At 45.3% G+C, this 22,744-nt stretch overlaps 1 protein-coding gene across 3 annotated transcripts in view; it reads left to right on the top strand.

Annotated features, from left to right (window-relative positions):
• Positions 1-22,744, top strand: part of LOC144495136 (protein WWC2-like) — a 240,392-nt gene that overhangs the window by 125,815 nt on the left and 91,833 nt on the right. For all 3 annotated transcript variants that reach the window (XM_078215083.1, XM_078215084.1, XM_078215085.1), the window contains exon 3: positions 20,665-20,868. In XM_078215083.1, coding sequence (XP_078071209.1) covers positions 20,665-20,868 — 204 coding nt within the window. The remainder of the gene's footprint in view (positions 1-20,664; positions 20,869-22,744) is intronic.

Raw genomic sequence — 22,744 nt, 5'->3', positions numbered from 1 at the left:
TCCATTCCACACCCCAACCACTCTCTGCGTAAAGAACCTACCTCTGATATCCGTCCTGTATCTCCCACCACGAACCCTATAGTTATGCCCCCTTGTAATAGCTCCATCCACCCGAGGAAATAGTCTTTGATTGATTTTATTGAATTCAAATTCCATCGTCTGCCGTGGCGGGATTCGAACCCAGGTCCCCAAGAACATTAGCTGAGTTTCTTGATTAATAGTCTAGCAATAATACCACTAGGCCATTGCCTCCCCTGTAATACTGGAACACTGTGTACAGAATTGGCCTCCTTACTTAAGGAAGGGTGTAAATGCAGTTCAGAGAAGGTTCATTAAACTAATACCAGAAATGGGTGGGTTATCCTATGAGGAAAGATTGGACAGGCTAAGCTTGTATCCGCTGAAATCTAGAAGAGTAAGAAGTGACTTCCAAGATCCTGAGGGGTATTGACAGGGTCAATGTGTCTCCACTTGTGGAAGAATCTAGAACTCAAGGTCACTGTTTAAAAATATGGGGTCACCCATTTAAAACAGAGATGAGAAGAATTTGTTTTCTCTGAGTCCTTGGAAATTGCTTCCTCAGAAGGCAATGGAAGCAGAATCTTTGAATGTTTTTAAGGTTGAGGTAGATCGATTCTTGATAAACAGAAGGGGAAAGGTTACTTTCTAGGACCCCAACTGTGCTGTGCTCACCAACTGTTCACATTATGTTTAATAATTTGGAAAAGGGAACTTCAAAATAAAGCCTCAAAATAAAGGGGGGTCGGTTTAGGACAGAGTTGAGGAGGAACTTCTTCTCTCAGAGGGTGGTGAATCTCTGGAATTCTCTGCCCACTGAAGTGGTGGAGGCTACCTCGTTGAATATGTTTAAATCACGGATAGATGGATTCCTGATCGGTAAGGGAATTAGGGGTTATAGGGATCAGGCGGGTAAGTGGAACTGATCCACTTCAGATCAGCCATGATCTTATTGAATGGTGGGGCAGGCTCGAGGGGCTAGATGGCCTACTCCTGCTCCTATTTCTTATGTTCTTATGAACTGAATGTATTATCTCCAAATTTGCAGGTGATATAAAGTTGGGTGGGAGGGTGAGCTGTGAGGAGGATGCAGAGATGCTTCAGTGTGATTTGGACAGGCTGAGTAGTGGGCATCTGCATGGCAGATCCAATATAATGTGGATAAATGTGAAGTTATCCACTTTGGTAGCAATAATAGGAAGACAAATTATTACTTGAATGGTTGTAAATTGAGAGAGGTGGAAACTCAACGAGACCTTGCAGTCCTTGTGCATCAGTCGCTGAAAGTAAGTACACAGGTACATCAGGTAGTAAAGAAGGCAAATGGTATGTTGGCCTTCATAGCAAGAGGATTTGAGTATAGGGATAGGGATGTTTTACTGCAATTGTATATGGTGTTGGTGATGCCACCTGGAGTATTGTGTGCAGTTTTGGTGTTGTTATCTGAGGAAGGATGTCATTGCTATAGAGGGAGTACAGCAAATGTTTACCAGGTTGATTCCTGGGATGGCAGGTCTGTCATATGAGGAGAGACTAAGTCAGTTAGGATTATATTCACTGGAGTTTAGGAGAGTGAGAGGGGATCTCATAGAAACATAAAATTCTAACAGGGTTAGGCAGGGTAGATTCAAAAGGATGTTCCCAATGGTGGGGGAGTCCAGAACTAGGGGTCCTAGTTTGAGGATGAGGGGTAAACCTTTTAGAACTGAGGTGAGGCGAAATTTCTTCACCCAGAGGGTGGTGAATCTGTGGAATTCAGTACCACAGAAAGTAGTTGAGGCCAAAATGTTGGGTAATTTCAAGAAGAAATTAGATATAGCTCTTGGGGCTAAAGGGATCAAGGGATATGGGGGGAAGAGAGGATCAGGATATTGAATTTGATGATGAGCCATGATCAAGATGATTGGCAGAGCAGGCTCAAAGGGCTGAATGACCTCCTCCTGCTTCTAGTTTCTATGTTTTTATGTTACCGGGGTAGGTGGAAGGTTACAGTCAGATCAGTCATGATCTTACTGAATGACGGAGCCAACTTGAAGCGTCGAGTGGCCTATGCTTGCTTCTGGTTCATATGTAGAGTGCGAGATCTGGCACATACCTGTGCTTCAGCATTGAGATTTGTATGTGTGCACATTCATGTAGGTGGGTACTCAACACATGTGAATGAGCACTGTCATGCACAGACACAGTGAAGAGAAATATCCCTGCGTGCACAATGTGCCAGGCTATCATCAATTCACGCTGTCGTTGCAGTCTAAGAGGGCGGAAAACGCGAGGGAGATGTTCTCAAGGGGTAGCATATTAATGCCAGTGAAGCAGAGAGTGCTATGGATGGTTCATTAGAAGGGATCATTTGGACACTTGAGGAGAAGCCATTGGAGGCCGTGTTCATGGGAATGGAGTCATGAAAACCTGGAGAACAAGGAGTGAAGTGTTCGAAGAGGACAGCAAGCCATGGTCACAGTCACACAAATGTACTTCATTGGATTTGAAACAAAATTGAAACATGTTACATCGAGTAAAATCGTAGAATCTTACAGAATGCACAATGGCCATTCAGCCCATTCTTCCTGTGCCAGCTCTCTCAAAGAGTTTTCCAGTCAATCCCACTAATCCGTGCTTTCCGCAAATCCCCACAGTTACTTTTCCTGCTTGAGCATTTAGAATTGTATCATAGAATCCCCACAGTGCAGAAGGAGTCCATTCGGCCCATCGAGCCTGCACCCGACAATAACCCCACCCAGGCCCTCTCCCCGTAACCCCACGTATTCACCCTGCAAATCCAGACGCTAAGGGGCAATTTAGTAACTCTGACCAAACTTGGGACCTTCAATGTCAGCCTGGCCGACACCCCTCAGAAACCGCATCGCGATCTGTGACCGAACGTTGCAGAATCCAGCACGTGAATCCCTGCGATGGCTGACGAACATTCTTGTTGGCAGCGAGTGCCGGAGCTGAACTTGTCACTGTCTACAGCAGACGGCCTTATATTGGGAGATCACCATCCGTGTGTGTAACTGTGTTGGTGGCAGTGTTAAGCTGTGTCTTGTGAGTAAGATTTATATATTGTCTGGCAGCCAACAGAAATCATTTCTCTCGCTCCTGAACGGAGGGAGGTGATGCTGCTGTCTCCCGGGCTGCTGCAGGGTGTAAATCTTGCCGTGAACTTTATCAGCAGAGACGGTTATTCATTCTACATGGAGGGAATGCTGCAACAATCTTGGCTTCATTTGGGCACAGTGGACTGTTTCAGAAGGAAACTGTCCTGCTTGCACAATAAATTCTTGTCATTATTCCGTCAGTGCCTCCGCTGCTCAAATATAAGACGATTCATTCAGAAAAGTTCATTTATTTTAATTCCTGCCTTTTCCAATTGTCTTCTCTTCCTCTGTTGAGGGCTCTGATACTGACCTGAGCTCCCATTCTGCAATTCCTTCGATCCCCCTGCTGCTCTGCCCATGGGAGCTTGGACAGGGAGTGTCACCACATTATGTGTGCGTCAGAACCTCATCCTGGCCGCACCCACCCACTCTCGCTCACGTGTACTTCCACTAGGCGTCACTGGGCAGACAGCGATCGGGTGGGAATAGGAAGCCTTGGCTGGTTTATTATTATTCTCTCAGGGCACCAGGATTGCTTGTGGGGAAGTGAAAGAGAAAATTTTGCATTCAGAGAGCGATCAGACCCTCGCGCCATCCCACTTTTACACGCAGTGAGGTACCTCTGAAGTGCAAACACTGCTGTCGATTTGCACACAGCAAGATCCCGCAAGCACCAACATCTGCCTTTCCCATTGGTCTTGGTTGCCTGAAGAATAAATTTCAGCCCGGGCATTCTTCCTTTTCTTTGAATGTTCCACGAGATTCACTTTGGGGAAGAAATGGCATCGTGGTATTCTCGCTGGACAAGGAATCCAGTAATGCTCTGGGGACCCGGGTTCGAATCCCGCCACAGCAGGTGGTGAAATTTGAATTCAATAAAAATCAGGAATTAAATAACGACCATGATTGTCGGAAAAACCCATCAGGTTCACTAATGTCCTTTAGGGAAGGAAATCTGCCGTCCTTACCTGCTCTGTCCTACATGTGACTCCAGAGCCACAGCAATAATTCACAGGCGACCTCTGAAATGGCCGTTGGTTGAAGGGAAATTGGGGATGGGCAATAAATTGGGTAAATAAATGGATAAAAAATTGCAGCATGCTGCTGTGCAGTGGGACCTGGGTGTCCTTGTGCAGGAATCTCAAGGAGTTGGTTTGCAGGTGCAACAGGTAATTAAGAAGGCAAATGGAATTTTGTCCTTCATTGCTAGAGAGATGGAGTTTAAAAACAGCGAGGTTATGTTGCAGCTGTATAAGGTGCTGGTGAGGCCACACCTGGAGTACTGTGTACAGTTTTGGTCTCCTTACTTGAGAAAGGAAATACTGGTACTGGAGGGGGTGCAGAGGAGATTCACTCGGTTGATTCCGGAGTTGAGAGGGTTGGCTTATGAGGAGAGACTGAGTAGACTGGGGCTATACTCATTGTCCTTCAGAAGAAGGAAGGGCGATCTGAAAGAAACATGTTAGATTATGAAGGGAATAGATAAGGTAGAAGCAAGGAAGTTGTTTCCAGTGGTGGGTGAAACTAGAACTAGGGGTCATAGCCTCAAAATAAGGGGAAGCAGATTTAGGACTGAGTTGAGGAGGAACTTCTTCACACAAAGGGTTGTGAATCTGTGGAATTCCCTGCCCAGTGAAGCAGTTGAGGCTACCTCAGTGAATGCTTTTAAGGCAAGGATAGATACATTTTTGAACAGTAAAGGAATTAAGGGTTATGGTGAGCGTGCGGGTGAGTGGAGCTGAGTCCACGAAAAGATCAGCCATGATCTTACTGAATGGCGGAGCAGGCTCGAGGGGCCAGATGGCCTACTCCTGCTCCTAGTCCTTATGTTCTTATTAAATGCCAGTGACAATCACATCCCATGAATGAATTTTTAAAAAATCAGAGCCTCATCCTGCCCGTAACCACCCACTCTCGCACACATGTACTTCCACTAGCCTTCACTGGGCAGACAGCGATTGGGTGTGAATAGGAAGCCTTGGCTCAGTGTAGCATTGAATCCAAATGGTAGCGTTTGCAATACTCTGTCACTATGGAAACACTGAAGTCTCAGCTGAGGTCCCAGCTCAAATCCTGGGCAGCGGGGAATTTAGAACCCCTGATCTTCAGACTCGGAGATGTGAGTGAAGTGAGTTCAGCTAACATGACTGTATAGGCTCTCCCCACTTCTCCTGCATTTTCCCCCTCAGGCCAATTTGTACTCTTGTTCTTCCATGAATAAATGCACTGAGAAGCCATATGACTTTGATTTGATTTGATTTATGATTGTCACATGTATTGGGATACAGTGAAAAGTATTGTTTCTTGCGCGCTATACAAACAAAACATAACGTTCATAGAGTACCATAGGGGAGAAGGAAAGTAGAGGGTGCAGAATGTAGTTTTACAGCCATAGCTAGGGTATAGAGAAAGATCAGCTTAAGATATGGTAGGTCCATTCAAAAATCTGATGACAGCAGGGAAGAAGCTGTTCTTGAGTCAATTGGTACGTGATCTCAGACTTTTGTATCTTTTTCCCCATGGAAGAAGGTAGAAGAAAGTATGTCCAGGGTCCGTGGTTTCCTTGATTATGCTGGCTGCTTTTCGGAGGCAGTGGGGAGTGTAGACAGAGTCAATGAGGCTGGTTTGAGTGATGGACTGGGCTACATTCACAACCCTTCATAGTTTACAAGATTATGAAGGGGATAGATAGGGTGAACGGTGGGAAGCTTTTTCCCAGATCAGAAGTGACGTTCACGAGGGGTCACGGGCTCAAGGTGAGAGGGGCGAAGTATAACTCAGATATTAGAGGGATGTTTTTTACACAGTGGGTGGTGAGGGCCTGGAATGCGCTGCCAAGTAGGGTGGTGGAGGCAGGCACGCTGACATCGTTTAAGACTTACCTGGATAGTCACATGAGCAGCCTGGGAATGGAGGGATACAAACGATTGGTCTCGTTGGACCAAGGAGCGGCACAGGCTTGGAGGGCCGAAGGGCCTGTTTCCTGTGCTGTACTGTTCTTTGTTCTTTGTTCTCTTTGTTTCTTGCAGTCCTGGTCAGAGCAGGAGCTATACCAAGATGTGAAACATCCATAAAGGATGCTTTCTATGGGGCATCTGTAAAAATTGGTGAGAGTTATAGCGGATATGCTGAATTTCTTTAGCCTCGTAAGAAAGTAGAATCATTGGTGGGCTTTCTTAACTATAGTTTTGGCGTGGAGGGACCAGGAGAGGTTGTTGGTGATCTGGACACCTAGAAACTTGAAGCTCTCGGTCATTTCCACTTCATCTCTGTTGATGTTGACAGGGGCATGACTATCTTCCTTGTTTTATTGACAGATTATTCCACATAAAACATTCTGATTTTGTTTTTGGCCCAAGGATAAAGTGGTGTCCGTCAAGCTTGTGTTATCATTTGCATGGGGCCCATATTGTTCTCGATGATGGAAGGTTTTTACAATTAGGCATGAAATGGCGAAAGTCCAAAACCACATTTATTTAATCCTCTTACTATTCAGCTCCCCATGTACAACGTGGAGGTATGAACATAAGAACATAAGAACTCAGAGCAGGAGTAGGCCATTTTGCTCCTCGAGCCTGCTCCGCCATTCAATAAGATCATGGCTGATCTTTTTGCAGGTGTATGAATTTCTATAAAGTCCTGCAAGCCGCATGAATAAAGAGTTGAAAGACTTGTTTAGGCAGTGCAGCTGTATGGAGTGTGACAAGATGGTACTAAACTTCCATATGGTGAATTTAATGCTTGAATCTTGGAGTGTATCAGCAATTCTTGGCTGTACCACTAGATGGAGCTGGAAGGGAACTCAGCAGAGGCCTCTGGGGTGGCGGCGGGTGGTGGACACGCAACCTTGTCTTCCTCATGATGGGTTGAATTTTGCTGTAATAATAATGGCGAGATTATCGCCAGTTCACTGTTATTGACATACAGTTCAGACAGCGACTCCTGGTGGCCGCACATGGCACAGTTAAAACCGGGAAATCCAGAAGTTGCTGTCTGAGGTTCACCGCTCCTTCCAAAAGCTGCACACAAACAGAATCTAGCTGCCTGCTCTCTCCATTCAGATGTGATGGAATAGCGTGAGGTGCCATCATAGGTACAGAGTCAATCGCCAAGCAGGGTTAGAACTTGTCCAAACAAAAACAAGAAGTGCTGGAAAACCACAGCAGGTCTGGCAGCTTCTGTGGAGAAAGAAACAGAGTCCGTATGACTTCATGTTCAACTCGAAACGTTAACTCTGTTCCTCTCTCCACAGATGCTGCCAATCCTGCTGAGTCTATCCAGCACTTTCTGCTTTTGTTTCAGGTTTCCAGCATCTGCAGTATTTTACTTTTATTTTACAGCTTGTCCATTGTGGTTTAACGGTATGGTAAACCTTTATTGCTATCAAATAACCTCTCTGGCACTGAAATGTACTCTTTAAAATGTCTCATTCCTCCGCTTTTTATTGTTGTTGTCACCTCTGTTTGCTAAAAAAAATACATTTTGTCAAAACTTTTGATTTTGTACTAATCAGAACAACCGCAAGAATAGCAATGTCGGGGAAGAAACAAATTTATAGTGTATCAGAAGACGACACTGGTTGCTTGACAAGTGGACTCTGATTGGTAGAGGCATTACCATGGGCACCAGTTGATGGTGTCTGACAGTTAACTGCCAAGCCTGGGTCACCCAATTACTTGTCCAGTGGTATTATCTCTACACTGCTGCTACCACCTCCCCTCGAAACATATTTTTCTTTTCCCCTCTACATCGCGTTCTAGTAAAGAAAAGTGTGGAAAGTAGCTGAACTATAACAGCTACTGTTATAGTAGGAAACTCACCGGTTCGACCCCATCCCCAGCCCAGTTGGTGAGTGACAATTGGCCTCAGTGTAATCCTCTAAGGAGATGTGCTGCTTTCTTATCCAGTAACCCTGGCGAAATACACACATGTGGGCTGTGTGTGAGGAGAGGATCACCCTTGCCTGTAATGACATGTGTGGCCAAATAGTCTGTCAAAACTGACCGTCATAGCTTGCAGAGAAAGATTTGCCACTTGAGCAAGGTACAGGTCACTGTCGAGCAGGACCTCAATAAGGGGAGATGGAGAGAGAGAGAGACATTGATGGTGGATTAAATAAAGAGAACAGCATGGAGCCACGGCAGATAGTAAGACTATTTCCTCGGGTGGATGGAGCTATTACAAGGGGGCATAACTATAGGATTCGTGATGGGAGATATAGGAAGGATATCAGAGGTAGGTTCTTTACGCAGAGAGTGGTTGGGGTGTGGAATGGACTGCCTGCAGTGATAGTGGAGTCAGACACTTTAGGAATATTTAAGCGGTTATTGGATAGGCACATGGAGCGCACCAGGATGATAGGGAGTGGGATAGCTTGATCTTGGTTTCGGATAAAGCTCGGCACAACATCGTGGGCCGAAGGGCCTGTTCTGTGCTGTACTGTTCTATGTTCTATGTTCTATAGTGCGTTCTATAGTGCAGCTTTTGCATTCTTGATGCAACTTGGTGCAATTGTTGGATGGTGAAGGTACTACGATAATCAAAGAACAAAGAACAGCTCAGCACAGCACAGGCCCTTCGGCCCACCAAGCCTACCCCACCCATCACACCTTTTTAAATTAAAGACCTTTAGCCTCAACGCAGTCGTGATCCCTCTAGTTCCTGCCTATTCACATAGTTGTCAAGATGCCTCTTAAACGTTGCTATTGTATCTGCTTCTACCATCTCCTCTGACAGCACATTCCATGCACTTACCAACCTCCATGTAAAAAACTTGCCTCTTACATCCCCTTTAAACTTTCCCCCTTTTACCTCAAACCTATGTCCCTTCGTAATTGACATTTCTAACACAAAGACAGAAAATGCTGGAAAATCTTATCTGACAGCATCTGTGGAGAGAGAATAGAGCCAACATTTCAAGTCTGGATGATACTTCGTCAGAGACGATCCTTCACCAGCTCTGACAAAGGGTCATCCAGACTCGAAATGTTAGCTCTATTCTCTCTCCACAGATGCTGTCAGACCTAGAATCATAGAAACCCTACAGTGCAGATGGAGGCCATTCGGCCCATCGAGGCTGCACCAACAACAATCCCACCTAGGCCCTATTCCTGTAACCCCACATATTTACCCCGCTAACCTACACATCCCAAGACATTGTGGCAAAGGGATTAAGCTTTGTCTGCCACAGACAACGTAGAGGCGGGTACAATTATGTCTTTTAAAAAGCATTTGGACAGTTACATGAGTAAGATGGCTATCGAGGGATATGGGCCAAGCATGGGCAATTGGGGTTAACTTAGTCGTTAAATAAAAAAGGACGGCATGGACAAGTTGGGCTGAAGGGCCTGTTTCCATGCTGTAAACTTCTATGACTCTATGACATGTGAATATAAAAATCCCAAACCACAGAATGAAGCATTTCCCCCCACCCTCCCATCCCTTCATATCTGATTCCAGCACTGCGTGGGTACCGCACTAACTGCTTCCTGTCTCTTATATAATCTTTTGGAAAAGAGTCAGCAGGCAGAGCCATTGAATGGGCTGCTTGTTCCAGGGAGGTTCTGCAAAATCGTTTGCACATTGCTACAAATTTATGCATTCATTGTTAATTTTCAGAACAATGACAGGAACTAGCGCATTAGCTGCTCCTGATCAGATTTCATTTGCGAAATGTTCTGCCTCTTCCCCTTGGCTTTGGCCAGCGCTCAGAGGCACGATATTGGTATCAGGGGAGTACGATTAACCATTATTATTATGGCTTGTTACTGGAAATTCAAAGGTTGAGCGAGTGACTTGAACAGTAGTCGGTATACTACTTGGATCCTAGTGCTCATTCTATCGGTGGGCAAGTACACTCATTGGGACTGTATTGGAACATAAAACAATACAGCACAGGAACAGGCCATTCAGCACATGATGTTGTACTGAATGTGACACCAAATTAAACTAATCCCTTCTACCTGCCCTTGCTCATATCCCTCTATTACTTGCATATTCATATGCTTATCTAAAAGCCCCTGAAACGCCCCTATCATATCTGCCTGCACCACCACCCCTGGCAGCGTGTTCCAGACACTTACCACTCTCTGCGTAAAAAAACCTGCCCCTCACATCTTCTTTGAACTTTCCCTCTCTCACCTTAATTGCGTGCCCCCTAGTATTAGGACATTTTAACTCTGGGAAAAAGATTCTGACTGTCAGCCCTATCTATGCCTCTCATAAGTTTACAGACTTCTTTCCGGTTTCCCCTCAGCCTCCGCCGCTCCGGAGAAAACAACCCTCGTTTGTCCAGCCTCTCCTTGTGGCTCATATCCTCATCCCCTTAATTGGAATTTGAGCGGGTTTGTGTTGCAGTGATGCCCAATGTGGCTCAGTTAAATCTCTTTCAGAAGGCATTGGGGGAGGCGCCTCCCTCGAAGCACATTTCACAGGAGCACCAAATTTGACACAAGCCACCTGAGTTATTTGGGCAAATCGCCAAAAGCTTGACCACAAGGGTAGGTTTTAAGGGGAACTTAGTGTGAAAACCTTTAGGACCCCAACTCCTGAGCTTGCCCCTGTCCTTACCTGATGCTACCCTCCTCAATCATGTCAGCTGTGGCTTCATTGATAGTTCTCTCGCCACTGAGACCATAAATCCTACAATTGCAGAAGGCGGTCTTTCAGCCCATCGGGTCTGCACCAACCCTCTGAAAAAGTACTCTATGTAGGCCCGTTCCCCTGCCCTATCACTGTAACATGATGTGGAGTTGCCAGCGTTGGACTGGGCTGGGCACAGTAAGAAGTCTCACAACACCAGGTTAAAGTCCAACAGGTTTATTTGGTAGCACGAGCTTTCAGAGCGCTGCTCCTTCATCAGGTGAGTGCACTTTAACCTGGTGTTGTGAGACTACTTACTGTATCACTGTAACAGTTGCAGAAGGAGGCAATTTGGCCCATCAAGTCTGCACTGACCCTCTGAAAGAGCGCTCTATATAGGTCCACTGCCCTGCCCTTTCCCTACAACCCCGTGCATTGATCATGACCAATCCACCTAACCTGCACAGCTTTGGAACTAAGGGATAATTTAGCATGGCCAATCCATCTAACCTGCACATCTTTGGACACTAAGGGGCAATTTAGCATGGCCAATCCACCTAACCTGTGCACCTTTGGACGTGAAAGGAAACTGGAGCACTGGGTGGAAACCCATGCAGACATGGGGAGAATGTGCAAACTCCACACAGACTGTAACCCAAGGCCGGAATTGACCCCGGGACCCTGGCACTATGAGGCAGCAGTGCTAACCACTGTGCCACCGAGCGGCCCTAAGAGTCACAAGATTCTTCAATCAAGTCCCACTTCAGAGTATTAAAATTAAGGCTGGCATTCCAGTGCAGTACTGAGGGAGTGCTGCACTGCTGGAGGTGGGATCGTTTGGATGGGATGTTAAAAAAGGCCCATTTGTCTGCGTAAATGGATTTCAAAGATCCCATGGCACTATTTTGAAGAATAAGAGATGAGTTATCCCCAGCCTCCTGGCCAATCTTGATCCCTCAATCAACATCACATAAACAGATTAACTGATCATTCTCACAAAGCTGTGTGTGAGAGAGATTATCGTGTGCATATTGGCTGCTACATCTCCTACATTGCAGTGATTACACTTCAAGAATAATGTACGTCATTGGCTGCGAAGCACTTTGAGACATCCAGCGATCATGATGAATGCTCTATAAATGCAAGTCTCTCCCTCCCTCCCTCACTCCCTTCCTTCCATCCTTCCCCCCCCCCCCCCCCCCCACCCCCCCCCCCCCCCCCCCCCCCGCGTCGTCCTGACCTGTGAGGAGGCTCAGTTGCAGATAGCTTTATCAAATGGGACATCAGGAAAACGTGTATAATTTATAAGAGGAAAACAAACAACAAAGCGATTGACATTCAGTAGTGATCATCAGGGTCACATTGAGATCACAGTTGTTGCTGTTAAATGTGCAGAGAGAAATAATTGCACAATCATTATGAAAACTGTTAGCTTAACACTTTAGAGTTGTTTGTTGATTGCCTTCATTTCCTGACTATTGGTTGGCCATAAGAATTTTCTATGTAGACAAATCTTCGGTGACAGAAGGTTCTCCCATCAATAACAATTTCTAGAACACAGATGACCTCTGGAAAGCTAATAAGAAAAAGGCTTGCATTTGTATAGCACTTTTCAAAACCACCAGATGTTTGAAGAAGTGCTTTACAACCAATTAAGCACTTTTGAATTGTAGTCACTGTTAAATGTAGGAAACGCAGCAGCTGCAAGCAGCTAATACCCTCAGGCAGCAATGTATCATAGAATCCCTGCAGTGCAGGAGCAGGCCATTCGGCCCATCAAGTCTGCACCGACACGCCGACAGATCATCCCACCCAGACCCTATCTACATAACCCCACATATTTACTCCACTATTCCCCTTAATCTACACATCTTTGGACACTCGGGGAGAATTTAGCCTGGCCAATCCACCTAACCCGCACATCTTTGGACTGTGGGAGGAAACCAGAGCACCCGGAGGAAACCCACGCAGACACGGGGAGAATGTGCAAACTCCACAAAGACAATCACCCGAGGCCGGAATGGACCTGGGTCCCTGGCGCTGTGAGGCAGCAGTGCTAACCGCTGTGCCACCGTGTGAGAATGACCAGATAATCTGATTGTTTTTGTGTTATTGATTGAGGGATGAATGTTGGCTCAGACACTGGGGAAGAGCTGTTTGAGAGAGTCGATGGGGTCTCCGTTTAACGCCACGTCCAAAAGACGAGACAGGTTTTCCAGCGGCAGAGGTGGCTCGTCACTGGCCATTGGCAGGATCTTTCAGTCCCTGCGGTACCTGACATGAGGGGTTGCCTTTGACGGGATCAGAAGATCCTGGGGGTGGGAAGGGCTGGAAAACCCCACCCAACATCCCAACTGATGAAGGGTCACCATCAATCTGAATCTGTAACTGTTGTTTCTCTCCACAAATGCTGCCTGTCTTTCTGAATGATTGGTTTTACCTCAGCACTCCGTCAGGTGCTGCGCTGGAGTGACAGGCTTGGCTCTTGTGTTCAAGTGGGCCTTGAACCTGGAACCTTGTGATTCAGAAGCAGAGCGCTACCAACTGAGCAACAGATAATGACTTCAGAGATCCACCTTTCGGTGGGTGCTATGGGATCTCCACTTACATTTGGTGAGCAGGGAGAGCTGCAGCTTTAACACAGCAAAACATCCAAAGCACTTCAGCGATGTCATTATAAAATGGGTGCTGTGACAAACAGAGAGGACTGGAAGGAATGACAGACAGCTCTGTCAAAGACGTGGGGCGGGATCTTACTAGCTCATCCCGCTGATCGATCAGCATTGGCAAGCCAGTAAGATAGGGCAAGAGTCGAAAAATCGGCTTCGTGACCGATTTTCCGCCTCTCGCGATCTTGCCGGCCCCATTCTGCTGGCAAAACCAACTTCACGCCCGGGAAGGCTGCGAGGCTGATTTAAACCTTAATGACTGGATATCATCGTTTGGGCTAACCTTGGCCACCTCGCCGGTCGAGGTCTCACCAGCAAGGACCACAGATGGTGACCACAGATGGTCCCCACCAATGGGGGCCAGACGTGATGGCCTCACCGGTCGGACCGGAGGCCATTGAAGCCCCTGGGTGGCTGGAGGCAGGGCTGGATGGTTCCCATGGGGCAGTGCCAGCCTGGCACCCTGTCACTGCCCACCGGGCACACCGTGGCCATGTGTACACAGTATACTGGGAGATTGGGACGCCTGTGCAATGGCGTTCCTGGAGCTCAGCAGTCGGCCTCACAGGTGAGCTGAGACTCCACCCACTCGCCCCCAAAGGCGAGATTCGCATCAAGACTTCTGCATTGCACAGAGTGCAATAAATTAACATTACTTACCTCACTGAAAAAACTGGTGAGAAAATCTCCTGTTTTCTCGCCTCTTTTACACTTCGAATTATTTTGAGAAAATTCTGTCCGTGGGTTTTACAGAGGCTTCTGAATGAAGGGAGAGATAGAAAAGAGGAGGGCTTTTAGGGACAGAATTCAAGAGCAAGAGACCCAGTCAGCTGTTACAGCCACCATTGGTGGGGTGAAGGGAGGTAGGGAGTGATGCATGAGTCCGGAGTCAAGGGAACCAGATTTGGGGAGGGGGAGGCTGGGGTATACATTTCTGGAGGATATTATTGAGGTAAAGAGGGATAATGCCTTGAAGGAATTTAAGGAATTGAAGGAATGGGGATCAGAATTTTAAACCTGAGGTAATGGCAGTCAATCTAGGGTTGGTCGGCATGGGTGAGAGGAACTTGGGCCCAGATTTCCACTTGTGGGTCAGGTGGGCAGTGAAAGGACATTTCCCAGCTCTCTGTACCTGACCTATATAACTGGCCGCCCGCATTTGGGGTTTTCGTTCTGGGGTGTTGGGGCTAGATTGGAAGTTGGAACAAATGTGGAGGCTACCAGATGGGGAAGTGGGCTGGTTTGAAGGCCAGTGACTGTGCTCTGGTACTTAGCCTTGGTTTTCTTTTAACTCCTTCACCCCCACACAGTCCCCATGCCTCATCCCCATGCATTCCACCTCATGCCACCTCTATGTCTCATAGCCCCTCATTTTCCCCATGTCCCTTTATGCCCCCATGCCAACTTAGTGCCAACTCATGTCAACCCATTTCCTCACCCACCACTCTTTGCCCTTATACCCTCTGTGCTAACTCACCTAGTATCCTTCGACAGTTCCTTGACAGCTTGACAGTTCCATTGCGTTTATGCACTTTTTATGCACAATCATGTCAATTTTTAACAATCTGAAAGGATGCCTTACCTCGCCCAAAGGGTCACTTTGCCAACAAAGGAGCATCTTTTCCCTCCAAAGGAATCCACCGTGTTCAGGCATCTTCTTACATAGTCTAATCTGCACACTCTGGGTTTCACACTCCTGGCCTTCCAAAATCCCACTTCAGTGGAGGCAACTGGTGATTTCAATTCCGGAAACCCCACACGTGTGAATCCCAGCACGACTCCAGTCCCACCCTACAAAAATAGGAAATGCCGTGTTTGTGGGTGGGGCTTAGAATTTCCGGCCATATCCAGGTTTCTCGCCACCATGGATAGCCTCTCCGTAATATCCAACATTCGGACTTTGGTGTCAGTAAAGGTATGGGCACAAGTTGCAGGTCTCTATTTCGGTACTGTCCCTCTTTTTTTTGCCAGGATCCATGCATTAAACAAAATAGTGACTGACGTATGACTAATGCAATGCTACTTTGATTGCTGCCCCTCTTATTGCTTTCCTGTCCGGGAGATTTAATGAAGAGCAGCGTTTGATTAACAGGGACCTCGAACAACCTGGGGCTAGAAAAAAATGAAGAAACATTTGATTAAACAATCAAGAGTGAACAGTTGAATTCGCCATGAAAAGTTGGCACATAAACTCCCTTGTGCCACTTTTAATTGAAACCCATTATATTCAGCTCCGGAGAGCCAATTGCGAATACCTCTTTGTAAATAGAAACAGTTAAGTTAAATGGGGCACACTGATAGAATTCCATGACTGCACAGAATGTAGAGAGGCACTGAACCGTGGTGATCTCGGCAAGGTTTCTTTCAGTGCTATGAGCTGAAGAGTTATCTTTCATTTTTAATTAGCACCAAAAACAATTTGCCGCAGTGGAGAAATCACAGGCTCACAGAAGGGAAAACAAGTGCCCTTTCCTATTTTACAGCCCTGGTGTCGATAGAAGCCCCTGTTTTTGGAGAAGTGAGCACAGTAGATGAGCGAGCAATGCTAATGTGCAAGGAGCAGAAGAATGCTTCCATTCTTAAGGGTAAATTTTCCAGTCCCGTCAGAACCATCGCAGACAGGACGGAAAACTTGACTGACCGTTTAAAAGTCCATTGGCCTCGGGTGGGAATTTCGGGGCGGGCATGACCGGAAAGCGTACAGGGGTTCCCGATGCTCTGAAGTTCATCGGAGTCGCAACTGTGTCAGGATCTATGATGCTGCTTAACAGCTTTATAGAATGCGCATCAGTGCTGCCATAACAAATAGCAGAAAATAATCCATCAGCATTTACACTGCAACTGCACCGGGTGGCACAGTGGTTAGCACTGCTACCTCACAGCGCCAGGGACCTCAGTTCGATTCTCGGCTTAGGTACATTGGCCATGCTATATTCTTCCATAGTGTACCCGAACAGGCGCCAGAGTGTGGCAACTAGGGGATTTTCACAGTAACTTTATTGCAGTATTAATGTGAGCCTACTTGTGACACAAATAAACAAACTGAGAAAAGGTGACACTCTAAATGATGGCACATTATTAGATCCAGATACGGCTGGAACTGAAATGTTCGCTTGTCTTTCCTATTTTCAGGTGCTGACGCAGCAGCAATATATTTCTAGAAGTTTTTTTTCTCCTTGGCATTTTCTGTTTCATATTACTAATATTTAAAAGTGTTTATTTAGCCTGTAGGCCTCCTAAGAGTAGCCATACTGTAGGACAGAGAATAAATCAGGAGATAATGAGGGCTTGTAAAGCAGGCCATGCTTCAATCATGGGTGATTTTAATTTTCATGTGGATTGGGAGAATCAAATCGGCAGAGGTAGCCATGGGGAAGAACGGATAGAGTGTATTTGGGACAGTTTCCGAGAACAATACGTTTTGGATCCAACTAAGGATCAGACTACTGGGGATTTGATAACGTAATGAGGGAGGTTTAATAAACTATTTCAGAGTAAAAGATCCCCCCAGGAAGCAGTGACAGTAACATGGTAGAATTTAGCATTCAGTTTGAGAGTGAGAAATTTGGGTCAGAAATAACTGTGCTGACACTTAAATAGGGGTAATTACAAAGGACTGAGGGCAGAGTTTATTTTTATTCATTGTGGGATATGGGCATCACTGGCTGGTCAGCATTGATTGCCCATTCCTAGTTGCCCTTGGTGGGCAGTTGAGAGTGAACCACATTGCTGTGGCTCTGGAGTCACATGTAGGCCAGACCAGGTAAGGGCGGCAGATTTCCTTCCCTAAAGGACATCAGTGAACCAGATGGGTTTTTCCAACAATTGACAATGGTTTCCTTGGTCAGCAATAGACTCTTAACTTTTCATTGAATTCAAATTCCACCATCTGCCGAGGCGCAATTCGAACCCGGGTCCCCAGAACATTAGCTGAGTTTCTGGATTAATAGTCCAGCGATAATACCACTAGGCCATCGCCTCCCCTGCATTGGCTGGAGTGGACTGGGAAAGGAGTTTAGCAGAAAGGTAGTTGATCAGCAATGGCACATGCATGTTATGACTCACATCAAAGATATATCCCAGTGAGGAAGAAGGATTCTAGGAATGGGATACATCAGACATGGTAAACCAAGCAAGTTAAGGATAGTATCAAACTGAAAAAATAAACGTATAATACAATTAGTGGTAAGCCAGAGGATTGGGAAAGTTTTAAAAACCAACAAAAGATGACCAAAACTAATAAAAAGGGAGAAGATAAACTATGAGGGTAAACTGGCAAGTAATATAAAAATAGTTAGTAAAAGCTACTTTAAATATATAAAAAGGAAGAGAGAGGCTAAAATGAAAATAGGCTTTGGAGAATGAGATGGGAAATAGTAATGGGGAACCTGGAAATGGCAGATGAGTTTTAAAAATATTTTGTATCAAGTCTTCACAATAAGATAAATTCATAACATTCCAAAAGTACTAAGTAATCAAGGAGCAAAAAGGGGGCAGAAATAAATTCAATAACAAACACTAGAGAAAGTGTAGTAGGGAAACTAATGGAGCTTAAGACCAATAGGTCCCTTGGACCTTGATGTGTTGCATCTGAGGATATTAAAGGAAATAGTTACAGAGATAATGGATGTACTGGTCGTAATCTTCCAAGAATCTTTGAATTCTGGAAAAGACCCAGAGGATTGGAAAACTGCCAATGGAACACCCTTATTCATTTTCCCCCTCTTTAAGTCGTCCTTTGCTGGTTTCTAAAATCTTCCCAAATTTCTAGTCTAGAAACATAGAAATGAGGAGCAGTGTTAGGCTGTTCAGCCCTTCGATACTGCTCCGCCATTCAATATGATTATGGCTGATTCTCTATCTCAATGCCATATTCCTGCTTTCTCGCCATATCCTTTGATGCCATTAAAATCAAAAAATAAAATCTACCTACACTTACATTTGCAGTGTTTTACATATTTTATTCCAATTTACCATCATCCTAACTTCCTCAGTTAACCATGGACGGTGTATCCTTCTTATAAACTTTTTTTGTCAATGAAACATATCTTTGATCAGAGTTATGAAATATCTCCTTATATGTCTGCCACTGCTTCTCTGCTATCTTAAACTTTTACCTGTTTTCCCATTCCACTCTATCAACTCTGTCTTCATACCTCAAAATTGCCTTTATTTACATTTATGAGACCCACGTTTCTCACCCTCAAACTGAATATGAAATTCTATCATGTAATGATCACTCTTGCCTCGAGAGATCTTTACTATGAGATTATTAATTGTTCCTGTTTCATTACATTACCAGGTCTAAAATAGCATAGGACAGAATGGGGATCAGCTGTGTGACAATCCTCATGGTTGCACATCAATCCTTACATGTAATAAAGTATGACTTCGGTTGATGTAGTATAGGACAAACTTTGGTCATGGAACTCTACTCAATGTCTTCGAGAGATGGAAGAACATTGACATCAAAAAGAAGGACATTAATTTGTCCATTGTATGTACCATCACTTAAACATTGTCGTTTGTGATTACGTTTGAGGACATGTAAGCCTCAAATGTCCCACATAGAATTACATAGAAAGTACAGCACAGAAACAGCCATTCAGCCCAACGGGTTTGTACTAGTGTCCATGTAACCACGCATGCGTCCTCCCACCCCTTCATCTAATCCTATCTAAGTATCCTATTCATTTCCTCTCTACATTGACTTAATTACTCCAGGCAACAGCAAGTTCCATACTCCCATCACTCTCCAGATAAAGAGACTTCTCCTGAATTACCTATTGGATTTATATGCTGGAATTTTACAGCACGCCCGCCCCGGAATTGGGGCGGGCGAGGCTCATAGAATGGTATTCTCCATTGGCATCGAGGAGGATCTTACAAGCCTCGGGCAGGCGAGGCGGTAAAATTCCAGCAATAACTTCTGTCAAATTGCCATAAGCTAAATACAAAACTTATAAGCTTTGAGCAACTTGGGAGATATTTAGCCCAGGAGATACAAACTCCCACAGTGGATAGTTTATCCAAGATTAATTGCCACCTGTAAAGGGAGTTGGATTGATATTTGTTGAGAAGTATTACTAACTTTATAGTGAATATTAATAGCAAAGGCCGTTGACTCAAGGAAGCAACTTGCCGTTCCTTAAATTAGATGATCACCAGATAGTGATGTAGGTGCTGGTAGTGTTGATGGTGCTGTGCTAATGAGTGGATTGTGCTTATTATCCTCCATGCACTCCGGATCATTTTAAATCTTGGCAATAATGTGAAATGAGTGAGTTTGGGATAGTGTAAAATGGGTGAGTTTGGGATAGTGTAAAATGGGTGAGTTTGGGATAGTGTAAAATGGGTGAGTTTGGGATAGTGTAAAATGGGTGAGTTTGGGGTGGTGTAAAATGGGTGAGTTTGGGATGGTGTCAAATGGGTGAGTTTGGGAGAGTGTAAAATGAGTGAGTTTGGGAGAGTGTAAAATGGATGATTTTGGGAGAGTGTAAAATGGGTGAGTTTGGGATAGTGTAAAATGGGTGAGTTTGGGAGAGTGTAAAATGGGTGAGTTTGGGATAGTGTAAAATGGGTGAGTTTGGGATGGTGTCAAATGGGTGAGTTTGGGATGGTGTCAAATGGGTGAGTTTGGGAGAGTGTAAAATGAGTGAGTTTGGGAGAGTGTAAAATGGATGATTTTGGATAGGTGGCCCATCATACAACCGGCCTGAATTTCCTTGCCTTCACTTGAGCTCACCAGGAGTGGCAGACCCGATATCGTCCATTCAAACTGCTGCCAAACATTAAAATGACCGCAATGGGACATTGTGAAGAGGCGGGCAGGTGGGAAGATTCGAGGGCTAATCATTTGTACCTCTTAATGCCCAGTTTCTGAATAACATTGACAAACCTTTGGCAGGGAATGATGTATGGAATAGTAGATACAAAAACAGGATTAGAATGCCTTAAAGTAACAAATTGCCCAAAAAGCAGTAAGATAAATACAAGACAAGAACGATATTTTAAATGATGCATTCTTCAGTATACTTTTCTCCCTCCTGTGAAGTGCTTTGCAATTTTTTTTCTTCATGGCTGCTATTTATCACTCTAAGTTGGAGGTGTGTCAAACACTAAAGCTCGTTCTCTAAATGGGGATGATTGGAAAGTGTGGCCAGCCACCCTGAGTTCAAATGGACTGGCAACCCAATGTTTGTGAGTTAGAATGATGGGGACTGGGGGAAGTCTTTCAGTCCAGCCTCCAACCTCTTCCACCCTCAACTAATGGAAATGTATCAATTTTACCCATTCAGAAACCACCCAGTTAGAGGATCCACGAGCACAATGGAGGAAGGAGCAGGAGCGAATGCTGAAGGATTACCTGATGGTGGCACAGGATGCACTCAGCACTCAGAAGGAACTCTACCAAGTTAAAGAGCAAAGATTAGCACTGGCCATCGATGAGTACATGCGCCTCAATGATGTGTGGAAGGATAAGTCCAGTTCGCGGACCAGTTGTAAGTATCCAGAGAAAAAAAAAAGTGGACAGTCGATACCCGTTAAAAGTGTGTTCCTAATCTGCCTTCCAGGTGATCAAAGACCCCCCACCCCTCCTTCAGCCTGCAGTTAGTGTTGTGACAGTGTTTTTCATAAGTGAAGGAACTCTTGGAATTATCTGTCAAGGGAAACGCCCCTATAGTGGGCTGCTACCTGGTCATCCTGGATAAAGTGTGCACATTAACTAAATTTAATTCAACCAAACATTACCAGCAATGCAACTTTATCTCTGGCATTTTACTGCCCCGTCCACCATGGGAATTGGAGCAAGCCAGGGGTGGACAATGGGAAGATCCGTAGACCTCGGGCAGGATTTTACGGTTTTGGGATGAACGAGGCAATAAAATTCCACCCAATAACTCTCTGCTGTTTAGTCAAACTTTACACAGTGATTTGATTTGATTTGATTTATTATTGTATTAGTGCACAGTGAAAAGTATTGTTTCCTGCATACTATACAGACAAAGGTTTAAGGTGAGAGGGGAGAGATACAAAAGAGTGCAGAGGGGCAATTTTTTCACAGAGGATGGTGAGCATCTGGAACAAGCAGTAGCAGAGGTGGGTATAATTTTGTCTTTTAAAAAGCATTTAGACAGTTACAGGGCAAGATGGGTATCGAGGGATATGGGCCAAATGTGGGCAATTGGGACTATCTTAGGGCGGTATGGACAAGTTGGACCGAAGGGCCTGTTTCCATGCTGTAAACCTCTATGACTAAAGCATAATGTACATAGAGAAAATAGGGGGGAAGGAAAGGAGAGGGTGCAGAATGTAGTGTTACAGTCATTGCTAGGGTGTAGAGAAAGATCAACTTAATGCAAGGGTAGGTCCATTCAAAAGTCTATAACACTGGCTTATTACAGAGCCGATGGTAGTCATGATGTGGAGATGCCGGCGTTGGACTGGGGTAAACACAGTAAGAAGTTTAACAACACCAGGTTAAAGTCCAACAGGTTTATTTGGTAGCAAATGCCACTAGCTTTTGGAGCGCTGCCCCTTCATCAGGTGGAGTGGAGATCTGCTCATTAACAGGGCATATAGAGACACAAACTCAATTTACAGAATTTCTGTAAATTGTTCTGTAAATTGAGTTCTGTGAATACAGTTCTATTTGCTACCAAATAAACATGTTAGACTTTAACCTGGTGTTGTTAAACTTCTTACTGTTATTACAGAGCTACAGGTATGTACAACATTTACTGGATATTTATAATAGACCTTAATAAAGGTCTCCAGAACCTTTGTCTTTCGAAACTTGCTTATCTTCTATATTGGAGTAGATCCGCTCAATAGATAATGAAAAATGTGGTCATTGAGAATCCCAGACAGAGTTTTAAGCTCCTCTGTTGGTGGGCTTGCAGACTGGTGGGGTAGGTGTTTATAAAATTTCTCGGAAGCCCACCCACCCTCAACCCAGTTCATGCCCTTAGGTAGCACCATTTTGAAATTGGCAGGAGGAGCCCAGGGTTGGGAGAGAAGCCTGCCAGGTCACCCTTAGGTGAGAAGGAGAGGACACATCCATCAAGGGCCCCTTTCCACACTGGATGCCACCTCCCCCCCTCACCCCCCTCCCCCACCCACCCCAATCAAAGTCTGCCCCTGTGAGAGCTTCATCACCTCACCGCCTCTCCATCAACACCCCCAGCCTCATCTCCCCACCTCTCCTCCATTCTCACCTCCCTTCCCCACTGTAAGACCCTCACACTTATTTGGCCCTGAACTCTGGGACTTAGAACTGGGGGACAGTTTGTGATTCTAAACCTGGCCACTGCTGCCATTGATGTGGCTGGGATTAAAGAGTAACTGGAAAATCGGATTGATTGCCATCTCTCCGAG

The sequence above is a fragment of the Mustelus asterias genome, chromosome 6 (assembly GCF_964213995.1).
Source record: "Mustelus asterias chromosome 6, sMusAst1.hap1.1, whole genome shotgun sequence".
Taxonomy (NCBI): Eukaryota; Metazoa; Chordata; class Chondrichthyes; order Carcharhiniformes; family Triakidae; genus Mustelus; species Mustelus asterias.
Note: the sequence above shows the minus strand (reverse complement) of the source record. Positions and strands in the feature narration are given on the sequence as shown.